Genomic DNA, 18,959 nt, shown 5'->3' on the forward strand with positions numbered 1-18,959 from the left:
GTTAAGTAACTTTTCGAAGGTCACCCATCTGGTGAGTGGCAGAGCCAGATCCCCTACCCAACCCCCAAGTCTAAAGTCTGCCTGACTTTGTGGCCTGGGCTCTTAACAGCCATGCTGTGCTACCTGTCACGATATCCTAACAAGGGGAGAGAGAGGTGGGGAGAGGGAACTTTCATCCCTTGAAATGTGCCAGGCCCTGGGCTAGGTGCTCTGTGTCTGTTCTCTCATGTTCCAGGACCTACCAGGCATATAGTAGGTGCTTAATGTGTGTTTCTCTCCTTCCTGCTCCTTCCCTGAGCTTCCTGGGCCAAGAGCAGGCATGTGGACTCCTGTGTCCCATTTGGCCACTGGCTTCTCTCAAAGCCGTGAATGTCCCTGGGGCCCACTCTGCCTTACCAGATTAGCTTGGGCCGGGCCACCTGCTGGCAGAGAAGGAGGAAGGAGGAAGGTAGATGGCCATTTGGCCTCAGCAGGCGTGCAGAATATTTCCGGCAACAGATGGGAAGGCTTTAATGTGGGTGCTTTGCAAAACTTTCTCCTGAGCCTCCATCAGCAAATGCAGATACGCCAATATAAACGCGCAGGCTCCGGCCAGGTGGATGTGAGTTCACATCTCGCTTTTGCCACCTGCTGGCTGTGTGCTTTTGGGCAGTAGCTTTGCCTCTTTAAACCTCAGATGCTCCATCTGTAAAATGGAGGTAATGACAGTCCTGGGGGCTGAAACGAGAGAATTCATACAAAGTGTTTAGGCCAGTCCCTGGCACAGACGCTAAATGTTCGGTAAGAGCAGATGTCATCACCTATGTCACGGATGTGGAGAATGTCGTTCAGCAAGTTGCCCAGACTTGTGACAAGGAGCGATTGGCAGAGGTGGGGCTTGAATCCAGATCCAGGCCCAGAATTAACTCTTTAAGGGCCTGGGACTGACCTTGCAGGGGGAAATGAACAGTTTAGTTCAGGCACACAAAAGCGTGAGCTAGCTGCCTTGGTCCCATGGGAAGCCCTTCCTTGGAACGGGGAACCCCAGCTAGCTTAGCTGTTGCCAGACAGCCCAGGAGAGTTGCCAGGGTCCCTCCCTGGGCAATCCTGCTCATCTCTCTTTACAGGTCCTTTCTGGGAAGTGGATGGGCACACTTACTGAGAGGGCCAGATTTGGAAAACAAGCCCAGCCCCGTGTCCTCTCTGGGCGAGTGCCAGCCGATCATCAACTCAAATAACTGTGACGGGCTGAGATGAGGACAGCAACCGCTGGGATGTAGGGGCTCTGTTCTCATGAGGCCCAGCAAAAGGGGGCACCGTAAAACAAGGCCCTGGTGGGAGCAGCGTGGTTGGGTTTGATGGGTCTTTGGGAGCAATGGAACATCAAATGGTTTAGGCCACTGCTCAGCCGCAGGTACAGTTCTGCAAGGGGGCAGGCTGTGATGGTAGATTTTAAAAATTAGTTAATTTTTTAAAATTAATTAATTTATTTTTGGTTGCGTTGGGTCTTCGGTGCTGCATGCGGGCTTTCTCTAGTTGTGGCGAGCAGGGACTACTCTTCGCTGTGGTGCACGGGCTTCCCATTGCAGGGGCTTCTCTGTTGTGGAACATGGGCTCTAGGCACACGGGCTTCAGTAGTTGTGGCACACGGGCTCTGTAGTTGTGGCTTGTGGGCTCTAGAGCGCAGGCTCAGTAGTTGTGGTGCATGGGCTTAGTTGCTCCGCGGCATGTGGGATCTTCCTGGACCAGGGCTCGAACCCGTGTCCCCGGCATTGGAAGGCGGATTCTTAACCACTGTGCCACCAGGGAAGTCCCCGTGATGGTAGATCTTAACCCGTTCGTTGGCCCCAGAGACTGGTTGGCTTTGGGGGTGGGGGTGTGATATTGGGGATGGGGCCATGTCTATAGTGTGTAGATATTCCTCACCCCAGGACTCATGTCAGTCTATGATGGCCTGCATCTATGTTTATGTTAGCCAAATCTCTCAAGTTCAGATGGACAAAAGGAAGGTGAGATAGGTTCCTGAATCTTGTGTCAAAAGGTTAGGATGGCATAGGGACCCCCTAGGAGCCCTTTCTAAGAGCACAGCCTGGCTCTGGTGGAAAAGATGTAGGCTTTGCCGACAGACGGCTCTGTGTGAACCTCATCTCTCCCCAGGAATTGTTTTGTGATTTCTGGCAAGTCCTTTAGTTTACCCGAGCCTTGGTTTCTTCATCTGCAAAATGGGGAGGATGATACCAAATTGTTATGAGTGGTGACATTGCTGGCTCTCCATAAATGCAGTGATCATTACTGATACCCATTCACAACTTTTTTGAACACCTACTATGTGCAGAGTCCGTCCTGGCTGGGAGTGGTAAAGATCAGCAGAGTCAGAAGGGGTCCCTCTTTTCATGAGGCTTGGAATTTGGATAATCTCAAGTGCGGTGAGGTTGGCCTGCAAAAGCTCCCTTGGAGCACACACTGCAGAACCAGGGAGGGAGCGTCCCTTCTCCTGAGTTCTTCTGTCTCTCTCCCAGGTTTTGTATTTAGTGCTGGTTTGCCTTTGAAGAGGGTGTCTCCACACCCAGACCAGGACTTGTGGTCTGTTGGGTGTGAGAGTGTGGCCTCAGGACTTGTGGTCTGCTGGGTGTGAGAGTGTGGCCTCAGTGAGAACAGGGCTTGCTGCTGTCGGCTCCCATTTAGGGCAGGGTCTGCCATCAGAGCTACTGCTGCAGCCTTGTCCTTCTCCAGGGTCTCCAGGACTGGGTGATGGCCTGACCGCTGCCTTCAGGGATGAGCTAACTCTCTGGATGCCTGGAAGGTGGTGTGGAGGAGCCATGCAGCTCCAATACGAGTTCTGAAGGCACAAGTGCTAGTAGGGCCCAGGAATACTGACAAAAGCCCAAGAAGCCAAAGGAAAGCTTCTGGACCAAATTGACACCTCTGGGCCAGGGTCGACATTGTGGAGGAAGGATTCAAGTGAGTGATGGTGATGAGAGGGGCTGAACCTGGGAAGAGGCTGGATGTATTGCAGAAAGAAGAAGAGGGAGAAGGGGTTTCTCATTCACTCATTCATTCAACAAACATTTAGTAAGCACTTGCTACGTGCCCTATGCCCCAAGTGGCCAAATGCCTTTTCTCAAAACCTGAGTGGGATGGGGCTGGGACTCTTTTCCCTGGGGCCTAGATGCCAGCATGGCACAGGCTAGGCCACTTGCTGGCAGGGAAGGAGGAAGGAGGAAGGCCATTTAGGATTCAGCCGTAAACAAGACAGACAAAAATCTCTGCCCTCATAGAGCTGACATTATCGTTAGGAGAGACACACAAGATAAATAAGTAAAATATATGTTAGACGGTGATAAGTGGTAGGGAGGAAAAATAAGGCAGGGAAAGAAGGGATAGGAAGAGTGTAGGTGATGCTGAGATTTTAGGAGGGGCGACCAAGGGGACCTGGTTTAGAAAGAGCATGAAAAAGACCTGAAGAAAGCGAGGGAGTGAACTGTGCGGCTCTGTGAGGGAAGAACACTCCCGGCCAGGAAATAGCAGGTGAAAAGGCTGGGGGGCGGGGGGCACATGCCTGGTGGGTGTGAGGCTGGGCTGGCTGGAGCTGCGTGAGGAAGAGGAGAGCAGTGGGAAGTAGGGCCGAGGTTAAGAGAGCTGGACGTATAGGACCTTCTCGGTCACAGGAACGACTCTATTGGGAGCCAGACGAGTGACAGATCTGCCTTAGATGTTAACAGGATTTTTAACACCTTAACATTTTGACTGCTCTGTTGAGAATAGGCTGTAGGGGGCAGGGGCAGAAGCAGGGAGAACAGTAGGAGGAGGCCACTGCAATAATCCCGATGTTTTATTTCTCACTGTGCCCCCAGCACATGGCATGTTTCCTGGCACAGAGCAGACACTCAAAAAATGCTTACTGAATGACGTGTGAATTAGCGATGCCCAAATACCGGTTCTCAGACTGGTGCCGTGTAGGCTATATGGAAAAAGTGTAGACAAACAGATACCAGGCACTGTTGCTGGGGATCCTGATCCAGTAGGTTTCTGATGGCAAAGAGGAATTTGGCTTTTCAGTACAGTCTGCAGGTAATTCTGGGCAGCAGGGTTGGCCTTCTGTGTCAGCTAGGAATGCTTTTGGCTGCAGGGAACAGAGAACAACCAGCAATGGCTTAAACAAGAGGGTTTTATTTTTATTTACAAGAATTCTGGAGGAGGACGGCTGCTGGCATTGGCTTGGTCAGGTGATGACAGGTCAATGTTTCTAAAATTCTCTTGGCCATTTTCTCATTGTAGCAAGATGGCTGCTGTGGCTCCAGGCATCCCATCATCAAGGTAGGAAGAAGGGAGGAGCAGGGAGTTGTTACCCAGTCTGTCTCTTTTATCAGAAAAACATAAGCTTTCCTAGGAGCCCCTGCAGACTTTGTCTTAAATTTCACTGGCCATACCTGGTCACATGGTCACCCCAAGCTGTAAAGGAGGCTGTAACAGTGAGACTCTGTATTTACAGCCTCTACAATGGGAGATGGCTGGAGAGAAGGAGTTGGGGCTGACCACTGGGGAGTGATCAAGGGTGTCCGCCATGGCTCCATGGACGACATGGTAGTTGAGTTTCCTTCTACTTCTGGGGCTTTGTCTCCATGACTTGCCACCTCTGTGGAGCACCGATGGGGCCCACAGAGTGAAATCCCAAGCGTTCCCTTGGAGGGGCCTACTTCATCCTAGATACTCAGTCTTGCTTTTCCTGTCTGAACACCACACAGGGGACAGCTTCTTTGGGGAAGGGGTGGTCTTTATTTAGGGACTGTGCATTTTTAGCATTCTCTCACCTGGCAGACATTTAAAACAGTATTACCATCTTCTCACTGAGACTGTCACATTTGAGAGACTTTTAGAGCCGCCGCCCCCCCACAGGAAAAGGATGATGTCTTTAGTCCCTCTCCAGCCACCCAGTTAGGCCTAAGACCAGGATGATCCCTTTCCTCCCACCTTTGGTCCAAGTATCAAAGGGCATCCCAGCGGTAGCTCTTTCTGGTAGCTCTGTGCCAGTCTTGGGGTGTGAAAGGAAATGCTTTTCTAGCACTGCCCTGCTACCTTGAATGATGGGTTTACAAAGCCAGAGGCAGGGACTTCAGGGGAAAAAGAAACAGGCCCGGTTTAGTCTCTAAATCTTTAAATATGGGATAGGAGCAAAAGGTTGAAACATTTGGTCTCGCGTTGGGAAGGGCGTTTTGAGGAAGAATGGGTGAATTCACTGAAGCTGGCCCAGGTGATGGAAACCAAATAGGGGTGGGTCCCAGGTGCAGAGGCTGGAAATGGGGACTCAACGGGACCGGTTTGGAAGGGTGGCTGTAGGGTCTTCAAACCGTTTTTTATATTTTCAGAAGCCTATTGGAAATCACGTTATAATTTGCTCTTCATAGCCTTCGGGAAAAGGTTTAAAAGAAAAGTTTTGTGGGAGTCTTTGGCTAGAATTGCATCAGTGTGGTAAGAAATGCAGATTGGCGATTACATACATTTCTGGTCACATAACACAATTTGCTAGGCAAGAGCCTTCCCAGGCCTGAGGTCCCTGGGGTGGGTGGAAAATAAGGAGCCCTTGGGGGCTGTGGTGGCAGGTGGGAATCTCCAGGGCAGAGGGCCGTGGGCGCTGTGGGGCAGAGATGGCCTCATTGACCACCCCTGGACGCTCCAGCCTTGCCGGGTACAGTGTGGGCCTCAGCCCAGCAGTCTAGGAGCTTCTTAGCAATGAGAATCTCAGCCCGCACCCCAAATACACTGACCCAAAAGCCGGTCTTTTAGCAAGATCCCCAGTAATTTATAGGCACTGTGAAGTTTGAGAAGCACTGTTCTAGCCGTCCAGTAGCGGAAGGGCTGCAGCCCTGGCTAGGTGTGGTTACAGGGCCTGGAGAGGGTGGGGCTGTGGAGAGGAGAAGATAAAGGCATGGGGGTGGGGAAAGGCTGGCAGAGTCTGAGAAAGAAGCTGTCGTCGTTAGACAGACCCGTCCTCCCCTCAGGCGGCTTGCAGAGCCGGCATCCCGGGATGCTCTGCTGAGCTGCCCCACACCGGGCTGCAGAGACCACCCCAGGCAGGGAAGTTCTTGGAGACCTGGGAGCTGGGCTGCCCAGAGAAGCAGGGCCCCATGGGGCCTGGGCAGAACGGACGGCCTGTCCAGCCAGAGATGCCCCTGTCCCTTCTCAACTCTGCCAGAAAAATCTTGGCAGAGCTCAGAAGCCCCCTCAGGGAGAAGTGCCTGGTGAAAGTTTTCCCAGCAGTGGCTTCTTCTTGGAGCAGGAGGGATGAGTACTCAGAACGAAAAGGCTGGGAGCTCAGGAGCCCCCATCTTCGGGGGGTTGGGGGGAGGGCGGCCCTCTGAGACAACGCATTTTACAGAAGCGAGTGTGACCATCACAGACGTGTCAAGACCAGGGGCCCAGGGCTGCCGGCTACAGCAGGGCTGCAGGAAGGTGTGGGGACCAGGGGCGGGCTGCAGGGGGCGCTGGAGCTCCAGCAGCTGGCTCTAAAGCGCTCTCTCTTCACGGGTCAGGGTGGTGATTCTCCGCAGGTTTTCCCTGACTTTAATAAATTCGGGGGCATGGTCCTCTTCCTTTTCTGGTGGTTTTTCCAGCTGAAGGAGAGAGAAACAGAGATGTGAAGTGGGTGGGCTAGGGGAATTCCCATTCTTAAAAGCCACTGGGTTTGGACCAAGGGTCCTCTCTGGGGAAACAGAATGGGGATCAGTTTTGCCCCCAGCCTGGTAGCTGGGGGGAACAGAGCATGAGACTGTTCTCCCCGTGAAGCCTGGTTCAGATTGCTAACCTCGTTTCTAAAATGGGAACTCCACCGAGCTCACGGGGCAGTTGAGAGAAGGCAATCAGAATCAGCATGCAATACATTGGGCCCATGAGGAAACTGAGGTTCAGAGAGAGGAAGCCACTGGCCCAAAGTCACGCAGCAAAGGGAGTGGCAGAGTGAGGACTCAGGCCAGGGGTGGACTCCTGGTGCAGTCCCCATTTTGCTCAACCTCGTGGTCAGCTGTGGCCGCATGCGGAGCTCCTCCCTGGGCCAGGACAGTCTTGGAGGAGGCGTGGGCCGGGTCTGGGGGCACCCACCTGGCTCAGCCTCTGCTGCCGTTTCAGGAGCTCCTGCTCAAAGGGGCACTGCAAGCGCTTGGCCTCCAGTTCCTCCTTCTTCTTCTTGATGAGCTGGTTCCGCCGGCGGTGCTCCAGGACACGCTGCAGCTCCGGCTTGCTGTCCACGCCCAGGCCCCTGGGGTGGCGGGAGGAGGTGGTTGTTAGGAGACCCCCCAACTTCTCCCCACCCAGGGCTACACCCTGCACAGACATCAACCTATACCATTACATCGTGCAATCCTCCTGCTAGCCCGGGGAGGTGAAACCATTACTGTCCTGTTATACAGGGAAGGCTCCTAGGATTTAAGACACGTGTCCAAGTCACCGCTATGAAGGGACCGAAGGAGGATTTGCACCTACGCCTGTCTAAGTTCAGAGGCCAGGTTTTATGATATTACTGGTTATTTTCTCAGGATGAGTTTCTAGAGGTAGAGCTGCTGGGTCAGGCGCTTTTAAAAGATTTTGGATACATATTCCCATCTTGTTCCTTAGAAAAGATTATCCACTTTATACTTCCGTCAACAGTATACAAGAGCATCTGTTTCTCCCTATTGTCACTATCCGATCTTTTTGTATTTGAGAATCTGGTAGGCAAAAAATATCTGGTTTTCCTTTGTTTCTTTGATTGCTAGTCACATGGACCAGCCTTGGAGATGTTTGCCAGCTACTTGCATTTCTTCTTTTGCGACCTAACCATACCTATCATTTTTTCCTTATGAATTTATAAGAGGTACATATGTATTTTTATCATTTATATTGCAAATATTTCCCCTGATTTGTCTTTAGGCTTTTGTTTAATTGTGGTGATTTTAAACGGGATGACTCTAAAAGGCAACCTGAGAAAATACTCATAATACACAGTCAGCGCTTTGTTTCCGCGGATCAGATCGGTGGTTGGCTGACTCCGGGGATACGGAGGGCTGGCTGTACTAGGCCATTTTAAATACATAAGGGACTGGAGCATCTGTGGATTTGGGGTTCTGTGGGGGGTTCCGGAACCCACCCTCTGTGGATACAGAGAGACTGCTGTGACTAAGAGGAGGGGGTGGGCACAACACGGAGGAGGCAAAGTGAGATCTGAGGAAGGGATGTTGCGCACAACTGAAAACAAGAATGAAAATCACAGCCAGCGCCAATACCAAAAACGGCCAGTAGAGGGAGCTTCAAAGGCACTGCGGCCTTCGTCCTGGTGCTCTGGCCTCGGAGGGCCGGAAAGCTCAGCCTCCCTCTCCCCTTCCCCACAATCTCTCTCAATAATCCAGTCCCAGCCCTGATGCCCCAAGCCTGCCTTGCTCATTGCATGCTCCTGGCCTCCTTGCTCCACTCATACCCCCTCCACGACTGTGACACCCCTGCTTGAGACCCTTCACAGGTCCACATGTCTCTTCTGGCCTACCTTACAAATCTTTGCTCCAGCCACTCTGAGCTACTCGTCTCCTGTCCGTTCGCACATGCTTATCCATCTGCTGGGAACATACTTGCTTCTACCGGCCAGTGTCCCCCTCCTAAGCTGGCTGACTTGTGCCCACCCTTCGGGCCTTGACCTCATGGAGGAAGTGATAGTATCTTGGAACACTGCCTGGCGGCTCCTCTGGGGTCGCAGGCCCATTTATGGCCCCATCCAAGCACCCATCCTACCACCTGGTATGCATCTATCTCCTCTGTGAGGGCAGGAACTGGGTCCCATTCCTTCTTGTAGCCCCAAGTCTGGGCACGGTGCCTCGCACATGGTAAATGCACCTGGAGGGCAGCTACAGGTAGGTAGCTGGGTGGGAGAACAGGGCCTTTGGACCTTCCCAGTGTCTGCTGGTGACCATGTGGGGCGCCCTTTGACCTCCTCAGCCTCTAGGAGCCCCAGGATGACTACCAGGCCTGCCTTTCGTGAGGGGCACCTCCCCGCGCCTCAGCAGGCCTGAGGGGGTGCTTGCCAGACTAGGCAGCCGAACTCCACTCCCACCTCCTGTGATTCATGAGCAGCTCTCGGTGCAGCTCCTGGTGGCTCCGGGAGGCCTTCACGGGGTTCAGCAGCTTCTTGGGCTTGATGAGCTCCGGGTTCCACTCTCTGTATTCTTGCCGGGCCATCACGCCTCCGATGTCCGCCCGCTCCCTCTGGATCTCCGAGTACATGGAGGCTGTAGAAGTGACAGGGGAGTTGGTCAGAGCTGGGCCCACAGTCTCACCCATTCTGGGCACAGCTGAAGGGCAAGGGTTTTGGTGTTAGATGGATCTCAGCTCACTGTGCGGCCCTGGGCAAGCGACTTGCCTTTCCGAGCCTTGGTTTCCTCATTTGTGAAATGAAGATAATTGAGCCTGTGCACAGGGTTGTAAGGACTGGAGATGATGGCTGTAAAGTGGGGTTTAGAAAAGTGCTACTTTTCTTGACCCCTAAAAGTGGGGTCACAAAGTATATGGGTTGACGCATGCAAATGTTTTTGGCCTGACTTTGAAAAAAAACTTTTCCCTCCTATAAAAGGAATTCTGTTTCTCATTGAGCTTGTATCAGAAAAAGAAAAGGTATTTAAAAAGAGCAATATGTACTTGTTAAGGATAATTTGGATAAATGCAGTGATCAAAAGAAAATATCACCCCTTATTGTCCAACTTCCCTGTCTGTAGTTCCAAATTTCCTCATGGACATGTCCAGCTTTTCACTTTCTCCAGACCAAAGAGGAGGGTATGAAATCCCAGGACTGCCATGTCTACTTACAAAGGGGTGAGAGTGGGAGTGGGGATTTTTTTTTTTTTTTTTGCGGTACGCGGGCCTCTCATTGTCGTGGCCTCTCCCGTTGCGGAGCACAGGCTCCGGACGTGCAGGCTCAGCGGCCCTGGCTCACGGGCCCAGCTGCTCCCCAGCATGTGGGATTTTCCTGGACCGGGGCCCGAACCCGTGTCCCCTGCATCGGCAGGTGGACTCTCAACCACTGAGCCACCCGGGAAGCCCGAGGGTGGGGATTTTTAAGAAAAAGTCTCAAGAGGGTGACACAGACTGGCCATTAGCTGCATGTAGTATTTAGAGTGAAAATTTAGGCCTTGGCTCTGCTCCCTTCATGAGTCCCACTTTTCTGAGGTTGAGCCTCTACTATACGCTAGGCGTTGGCAGTGTCTGGTCTGTTATATAGTAGACACTCAATAAATATTTGTTGGCAATTTAAAATAAAAGCTTTGAGGTTGTACAGATGAGAAAACTGATGCTCAGGGAGGTTGGTCTTGGGGAACCAGTGCTTTAAGGCATGTGGTTTCCATGATGCAACTGAGGGGCTGTGTTCCCACTGCATACGTCAGGCTCTAGTCCCCCTCTTAAAAACCACCAACCACCATGTTGCCTGTGGACAGACCCTCACTTCTTTCCTCCCACTGGGAAGAGGATGAAAGCCATTTTCTGCTTGATGAACAGGAGTTCTCCAAGTAAACTAGACAGGGATGGTGGTCTGTGCAAGAACCTGGAAGTGGGTAATAGGTCAGTGGGGCTGGAAAACACAGGAGGAGGGGGTTTGATGGGGTGCAGATTGCAAGGTGACATGTTAGGGAATGTGGGCATCAAAGGGGAGATGATGCTTTGCAAATGGTAGCACACCAGACACGTTTGGCATTTCTCTTATTACCTACTGCCGGGTGCTGTGAGGAGGATTGAGACCCCATTTGTAAAGATGCTGTGTAAACTGAGAAAAGTGTTAATTTTGCTACATCCAAAATATAATAATTAAGTGTCAGAGCCTAGAGACATGGTTGCTAATTTTCTTTCTTGAATTCCCATTCTCAAAACTTCTAAAATGAGAATTCTAATTAATTTTCTTTTTTCAGAAGGCTATTTGTTTTTCAGGTTATATCTTTCTTAATTTTTTGGTCCTTAAAAAATGATTGTGGTAGGGTTTAGTAGTTAGTTAAAAACAAACAGTTGGCTATATCAACTCCCTCCTCCTTTAAAAATGTGGATATTTTCTTAGTCTGAGATTAAGTTGTTTGGGAGCCAGTGTGTTAGAATATCTTGATTCAGATTGGAGTTTGGGGAATGTTTCCCCCTTCCACTGCCTTTTCCCATTACCAAGTCTCACCAGTCCTTTATCTGAGTAATTCTTAGCTACACTCTTTTCTTCCTATGTGCTCAGCTCTCATCTTTCCCAGCCCATTATCACACCACACTAATTGCTTCAGCTCCTTGGCTAGTCGTCCTGCCCTTAATTCCTGTGTGCCCCCAAACCTTCCAAAGCTTCAGAATTTTTTTATCAGTCACACCATCTTTAAAACAACTAACTGTATGTTGCCAAAGCAATGAGTTAGGAAACAGAAATAAATTATATAACTTTAGGAAAGGAGAGGGCAGAATTAATATTTGCATAAGATATCACTATATGCACCCAGAATTCCCAAATGGATTAACAGAAAAGCTCTTGGAACTAATGAGAAAATTCAAGTGTGGCCAGATACAAAACAGGTCCACAAAACCAAGAGCTCCTGCATAACAGGAATGGCCATTGAGAAAGTACACAATCATACAATTATTCATTCATCCTACCATATGTTAGAGTTTCTATAATCTGCCAGGTATGGTGGTAGACAGAGATGAACTAAACAGGCAAGGCTCCCACTCCCACAGAGCTGACATTCTGCTAGGGAGGCAGACAGCAAACATGTACACAAACCAACAAAAATAAATGATTGCAAATCGCAAGGAGCCTGCTCAGGGAATTGGGGGGCCAGGGCCTCACTCCTATAGATGAAACTGAGTGGGGCCACCTCGTTAGCCGTTATTAATAAGCACGATTAAAATATCCAACTTCTAGTCTTGGATGGAGCATTCTCCTTAAAAACTGTACTAGTTAAATCAGTGGATTTTAACCCTGGCTGCGTACTGACATCATCAGAGGGAGTTTAAAAAATACCAATGTCTGAGTCCTACCCTGGGATTCTGATTTAATTGGCCTGGGAGACAGCTTGGCCTTTGGGATTTTAAAAAACTCCCCAAGGGGGTGGAGATAAGATGGCAGAGTAGAAGGACATGAGCTCACCTCCTCTCATGGAAACACCAAAGTCACAACTAACTGCTGAACAACCGTCAACAAAAGAATGCTGGGTGACTGTACCAGCATCCTGGGTGGCGACCGAGACTCAGATATTTGGAGCTGCCGGATGTCACATCACATCATGGGAGAGGACTTTCCAAGATGGCAGAGGAGGCCATGGAATTCATCTCTCCCCACAGACACATCAAGAATACACGTACAGGGCTTCCCTGGTGGCGCAGTAGTTGGGACTCCGCCTGCCGATGCAGGGGACGTGGGTTCGTGCCCCGGTCTGGGAGGATCCCACATATGCCACGGAGCAGCTGGGCCCATGAGCCATGGCCACTGAGCCTGCGCGTCTGGAGCCTGTGCTCCACAACGGGAGAGGCCCGTGTACTGCAAAAAAAAAAGAATACATCTACAAATGGAACAAGTCTCACAGAGCACCTGATGAACACTAGCAGAGGACCCCAGACACCTAAAAGGATAAGAAAGATCCCCACATAACCGGGTAGGACAAACAAAAGAAGAAGGGAAAAGGAAGAGGAGAGGAAGCAGGATGGGACCTGTGCCCCTGGTGGGGAGCTGAAGGTGAGGAGAGGTTGCTGCATCTGGGGAAGGCCCCTCACCGGCAGGGAGATCAGCTGGGACAGAAGGGGAGCCTTGGGGGCTCGGAGGAGAGCCCAGCAACCAGTCTGTGGCTGTCAGGACAGGGAGAGACCTACACAGATGGTCTGTGCCACAGCCCTGCATGCCCCAGCCTGAGATAGGTGTCCACCGGTGCTCACGGGGGCTGGAACGTGGGGTTTGGAGAGCAGACCTAGGGAGGGGACTGCTGTTGGCCATGAGAAGACAGCCTGAGGGGATAGGACTGAGGAGCTCCTGCCCTGGGCAGCCTGCTCTCCCTGAGCGCTGCCTCAGCTCCTTCCTGCCCGATGGGCTCGTGTGCTGCGGCACACTCTGGAGCGGACTCTGGTGGGGGGGACACACACAGAGGCCGTGCTGAAACCACAGCTGAGCGCTGTGTGACTAAGGGGCCAGGGGCCCTGTGACTAAGGAAGAAGAGCTGAAATCTCTCCTCGTGGCTGTGTGAACCATGCAGATACACGTTCACTGACGGCTTCCTAAATTCAGCACCTGCGAAACATCAGAAAGGACAGCAAGGGCTCCTGCAGCTGGGACGGGTCTGACTTTAGCAGCTGTGGGCTCTGTGGGCACGTACACTTGGGGGCTGGGCCAGGCCAGAGTCTGAGCTGCCTCCACAGCTCCCACCGCGGGTCCAGGTGCACGACTACTGCAGTCCTGGGACCTGACCTCAGTGGGCCTGCACCAGTGGCCTGGTGAAAACAACGTCTAAGAGTCAACAGGCCAATTGCTGGCATACCCGCAGTTAAGGTGGGACCGAGAGCAGTGCCAGCAAGTGTACTTTGTGAGCCTGTACAACAGGCGAAAGGGGACACAACAGAGCACGTTCACAGGTGAACAGCTCCAGAGGAGGACTACGCAGTGGCTTCTCTACCATTGGGAGTTCTCCAGTCCCATTCACCTCACACTGCAGATCAGAGACACAGCTAAGAAACAGATTTACGGGCCTCTACTCCAACAACTAGGGAGCAGACTCTGCCCCTGACAGGGCAGTGACAACCACAGAGCAAAGGGGAGGCCTCACGCAATAGCCAGGGCAGGCTCTGGTCACCAGAACACCAGTCAAACCCCCTATCAAGGGGATAATGGCACAAGCCTCAGGACCAACCTCACCAACCAGGGGGCAGACACCAGAAGCAAGAGGAACTATGATCCTGCAGCCTGCATAAAGGAGACCACAAACACAGTAAGTTAGACAAAATGAGACAATAAAGAAATATGTTGCAGATGAAGGTGCAAGATAAAAACCTATAAGAACTAAATGAAGAGGAGATAGGCAATCTACCTGAAAAAGAATTCAGAGTAATGACAGTAAAGATGATCCAAGATCTTGGAAAAAGAATGGAGGCACAGATCAAGAAGATACAAGAAATGTTTAAAAAAGACCTAGAACTAAAGAACAATCCGTGATGACAACACAGTAAGTGAAATGAAAAATACACTAGAAGGAATCAATAGCAGAATAACTGAGGCAGAAGACCAGATAAGTGAGCTGGAAGACACAATGGAGGAAATCACTGCCACAGAACAGAATAAAGAATGAAAAGAAATGAGGAAAGTCTCAGAGGCCTCTGGGACAACATTAAATGCAACAACATTCAAATTATAGGGGTCCAAGAAGAAGAAAAAGAGAAAGGGCCAGAGGAAATATCTGAAGAGATTATAGTCGAAAACTTCCCTAACATGGGAAAGGAAATACCCAAGTCCAGGAAGTGCATAGAGTTCCACACAGGATAAACCCAAGGAGGAACATGCCGAGACACATATTAATCAAAGTAACAAAAATTAAATACAAAGAAAAAATATTGGGAAAAGCAACAAATGCCACACAAAGGAATTCCCATAACATTATCAGTTGATACTAATAAACTCTACAGCCCAGAGGGAGTGGCAGGATGTATTTAAAGTGATGAAAGGGAAGAGCCCACAGCCAAGAAAACTCTACCCAGCAAGGCTCTCATTCAGATTTGACGGAGAAATCAAAAGCTTTACAGACAAGTTAAGAGAATTCAGCACCACGAAACCAGCATTACAACAAATGCTAGAGGAACTTCTCTGGGGGTAGGGGAGAGAGGCCACAACTAAAAAAAGAAAATCACAAATGGGAAAGCTCAATGGTAAAGGCAAAAATACAGTAAAAGCAGGAAATCATCTATATACAAGTATGATATCAAAACCAGTAACTGTGACAAGAGAGTACAAATGCAGGAAATGGGAATTACATTTGAAATTAAGAGACCAGCAACTTAAAACAACCTCGTGTGTATGTATGTGTATATATAGACTGCTTTATCAAAACCTCATGGGAAATGCAAACCAAAAAACTATAATACACACACACACAAAAAAGCAACCCAAACACAACACTCAAGATGGTCATCAAACCACAAGAGAACAAAAGAAGGGAAGAAAAAAAGACCTACAAAAACAAACCCAAAACAATTAAGAAAATGGTAATAAGAACATACATATTAATAATTACCTTAAATGTAAATGGATTAAATGCTCCAACCAAAAGACACAGACTGGCTGAATGGATACAAAAACAAGACCCGTATATATGCTGTCTACAAGAGACCCACTTCAGATCTAGGGACACATACAGACTGAAAATGAGGGGATGGAAAAAGACATTCCATGCAAATGGAAATCAAAAGAAAGCTGGAGTAGCAGTACTCATATCAGACAAAATAGACTTTAAAATAAAGAGTGTTACAAGAGACAAGGAAGGACACTACATAATGATCAAGGGATCACTCCAAAAAGAAGATATAACAATTGTAAATGTATATGCACCCAATTTATGAGCACCTCAATATATAAGGCAAATGCTAACAGCCATAAATGGGGAAATCAACAGTAATACGATAATAGCAGGGGGCTTTAATACCCCACTTAAACAAATGGATGTATCATCCAGACAGAAAATTAATAAGGACACACAGGCCTTAAATGACACATTAGATCAGCTAGACTTAATTGACATATATAGGGCTTTCCATCCGAAAGCAGTAGAATACACTTTCTTCTCAAGTGCACACGGAACATTCTCCAGGATAGATCACATCTTGGATCACAAATCAATCCTTGGTATTTTAAGAAAATGAAATTATATCAAGCAGGTTTTCCAACTGTAATGCTATGAAATTAGAAATCATTCTAATAAATTAGAAATCTAATTATTGTATTAGAAATCAATTACAGGGAAAAAACTGTAAAAAACATAAACACATGGAGGCTAAACAATATGTTACTAAATAATCAATTGATCACTGAAGAAATTAAAGAGGAAATAAAAAAATACCTAGAGACAAATGACAATGAAAACATGACGATCCAAAACCTATGGGATACAGCAAAAGCAGTTCTAAAAGGGATGTTTATAGCAATACAGTCCTACCTCAAGAAACAGGAAAAATCTCAAATAAACAACCTAACCTTACACCTAAAGCAACTAAAGAAAGAAGAACAAACAAAACCCAAAGTTAGTAGAAGGAAAGAAATCATAAACATCAGAGCAGAAATAAATGAAATAGAGATAAAGAAAACAATAGAAAAGATCAATGAAACCAAAAGCTGGTTCTTTGAGAAGATAAACAAAACTTACAAACCTTTAGCCAGACTCATCAAGAAAAAAAGGGAGAAGACTCAAATCAATAAAATTAGAAATCAATAAGGAGAAGTTACAACTGACACCACAGAAATACAAAGGATCATAAGGGACTACTACAAGCAACTATATACCAACAAAATGGACAACTTAGAAGAAATGGACAAATTCTTAGAAAGGTACAACCTTCCAAGATTGAACCAGGAAGAAATAGAAAATATGAACAGACCAATCACAAGTACTGAAATTGAAGCTGTGATTAAAAATCTTCCAACAAACAAAAGTCTAGGACCAGATGGCTTCACAGGCGAATTCTATCAAACATTTAGAGAAGAGCTAACACCTATCCTTCTGAAACTCTTCCAGAAAGCTGCAGAGGAAGGAACACTCCCAAGCTCATTCTACAAGGCCACCATCACCCTGATGCCAAAACCAAAGATATCCCAAAAAAAGAAAATTACAGGCCAATATCACTGATGAACATAGACATAAAAATCCTCAACAAAATACTAGCAAACTGAATCCAATAACACATTAAAAGGATCATACACCTTGATCAAGTTGGTTTTATCCCAGGGATGCAAGGGTTCTTCAGTATCTGAAAATAATCAGTGTGATACACCAACATTAACAAACTGAAGAATAAAAAACATATGATCATCTCAATAGATGCAGAAAAAGCTTTTGACAAAATTCAACACCCATTTATGATAAAAACCTCTCTAGAAAGTGGGCACAGAGGGAACCTCCCTCAACGTAACAAAGGCCATATATGACAAACCCACAGCAAGCATCATTCTCAGTGGTGAAAAACTGAAAGCATTTCCTCTAAGATCAGGAACAAGACAAGGATGTCCACTCTCACCACTTTTAGTTAACATAGTTTTGGAAGTCCTAGCTGTGGCAATCAGAAAAGAAAAAGAAATAAAAGAAATCCAAATTGGAAAAGAAGTAAAAGTGTTACTGTTTGCAAGGTGACATGAGACTCTACACAGAAAGTCCTAAAGATGCTACCAGAAAACTACTAGAAGTCATCAATAAATTCAGTAAAGTTTCAGGATACAAAATTAATGCACAGGGCTTCCCTGGTGGCGCAGTGGTTGGGAGTGTGCCTGCCGATGTGGGGGGCACGGGTTTGTGCCCAGTCCGGGAGGATCCCACGTGCCGTGGGGCGCCTGGGCCCATGAGCCATGGCCGCTGGGCCTGCGTGTCCGGAGCCTGTGCTCTGCGACGGGAGGGGCCACGGCGGTGGGAGGCCGGTGTACCGCAAAAAAAAAAAAATAATGCACAGAAATCTCTTGCATCTGTACACTAACAACGAAAGATCAGAAAGAGAAATTAACATTCCCACCCATGGCAATTTACAAATTCAGTGCAATCCCTATCAAATTACTAATAGCATTTTTCACCAAACTGGAACAAAAAATTCTAAAATTTATATCGAAACACAAAAGACCCCAAACAGCCTAAGAAATCCTGAGAAAGAAAAGTTGAGCTGGAGGAATCAGACTCCATGATCAGACTATACTACAAGCCTACAATAATTAAAACAGCATGGTACTGGCACAAAAACAAATATAGATCAATGGAACATGACAGAAGGCCCAGAAATAAACCCACATACATATGGTCAACTAATCTACAACAAAGGAGGCAAGAATTTACAATGGCAAAAAGACATTAATAAATAGTGCTGGGAAAACTGGACAGCTACCTGTAAAAGAATGAAATTAGAATACTCCCTAATACCATACACAAAAATAAACTCAAAATGCATTAAAGAGCTAAAGGTAAGACTAGATACTATAACTCTTACAGGAAAACATAGGCAGAACACTCTTTGACATAAATCATAGCAATATCTTTTTCAATCCGTCTTTTAGAGTAATGACAACAAAAACAAACAAATGGGACCTAATTAAAGTTAAAAGCTTTTGCACAACAAAGCAAACCATAAACAAAACGAAAAGACAACCCACAGAATGGGAGAAAACATTTGCAAACGATGCAACTGATAAGGGATTAATCTCCAGAATTTACAAACAGCCCATGCAGCTCAATATCAGAAAAACAAACAAGCCAATCAAAAAATGGGCAGAAGACATAAATAGACATTTCTCCAAAGAAAACATACAGATTGCCAAGAGGCACATGGCTCTTCTGATGACCCTGGAGGTCCTACAGCTCCTCCCCAGAGGCTCCACACATGTCAGCCCAGTGCCAGACAAGGCTCAGCTAGGATCACTAATTTCTCCCAGGGTGAGTTCATCAGGCCACTGGGGCTGATGAACTATGTGGCTAATGCTAGGGTGGCAACTTTGAAACCAAACACTGGCGCCCTGCTGGCCACAGGAGAGCAATAAGGAGAGACAGAAGGGAAGTAGTGCTGATGGAGACCCAGGTCCCAGTTCATCCTGAGGATGGCTATGGGACCCTAAGCTAAGGCTTAGTGTCCCCTTCATCTGCCTTTCCCCTGCCCTGGTGGTTCTGGTTTTGTCTTTGATGGCATCAGTTATAACAAATGACACATGAGGCAGTAAAGCAGAGTGGTTTAGGCAGATGTTTTGGAGGCGTCAGACTGTGTTTGAATCATCATGGTACCCCCTTCCT

At 48.1% G+C, this 18,959-nt stretch overlaps 1 protein-coding gene across 6 annotated transcripts in view; it reads right to left on the bottom strand.

Annotated features, from left to right (window-relative positions):
* Positions 1 to 4,129: 4,129 nt before the first annotated feature.
* FAM107A (family with sequence similarity 107 member A) overlaps positions 4,130 to 18,959 on the bottom strand; it is a 78,350-nt gene continuing 63,520 nt past the window's right edge. For 5 of the 6 annotated variants that reach the window (XM_067754972.1, XM_067754968.1, XM_067754969.1 and 2 more), the window contains 3 exons: positions 9,053 to 9,227; positions 7,075 to 7,231; positions 4,130 to 6,590 (listed from right to left, as the gene is read on the bottom strand). In XM_067754972.1, the coding sequence (XP_067611073.1) occupies positions 6,483 to 6,590; positions 7,075 to 7,231; positions 9,053 to 9,222 (435 nt within the window). In that variant the 5' untranslated portion in view covers positions 9,223 to 9,227 and the 3' untranslated portion in view covers positions 4,130 to 6,482. The remainder of the gene's footprint in view (positions 6,591 to 7,074; positions 7,232 to 9,052; positions 9,228 to 18,959) is intronic. The other variant, XR_010947090.1, reaches the window with a different exon arrangement.

The sequence above is a fragment of the Pseudorca crassidens genome, chromosome 10, assembly GCF_039906515.1.
Source record: "Pseudorca crassidens isolate mPseCra1 chromosome 10, mPseCra1.hap1, whole genome shotgun sequence".
Lineage (NCBI taxonomy): Eukaryota > Metazoa > Chordata > Mammalia > Artiodactyla > Delphinidae > Pseudorca > Pseudorca crassidens.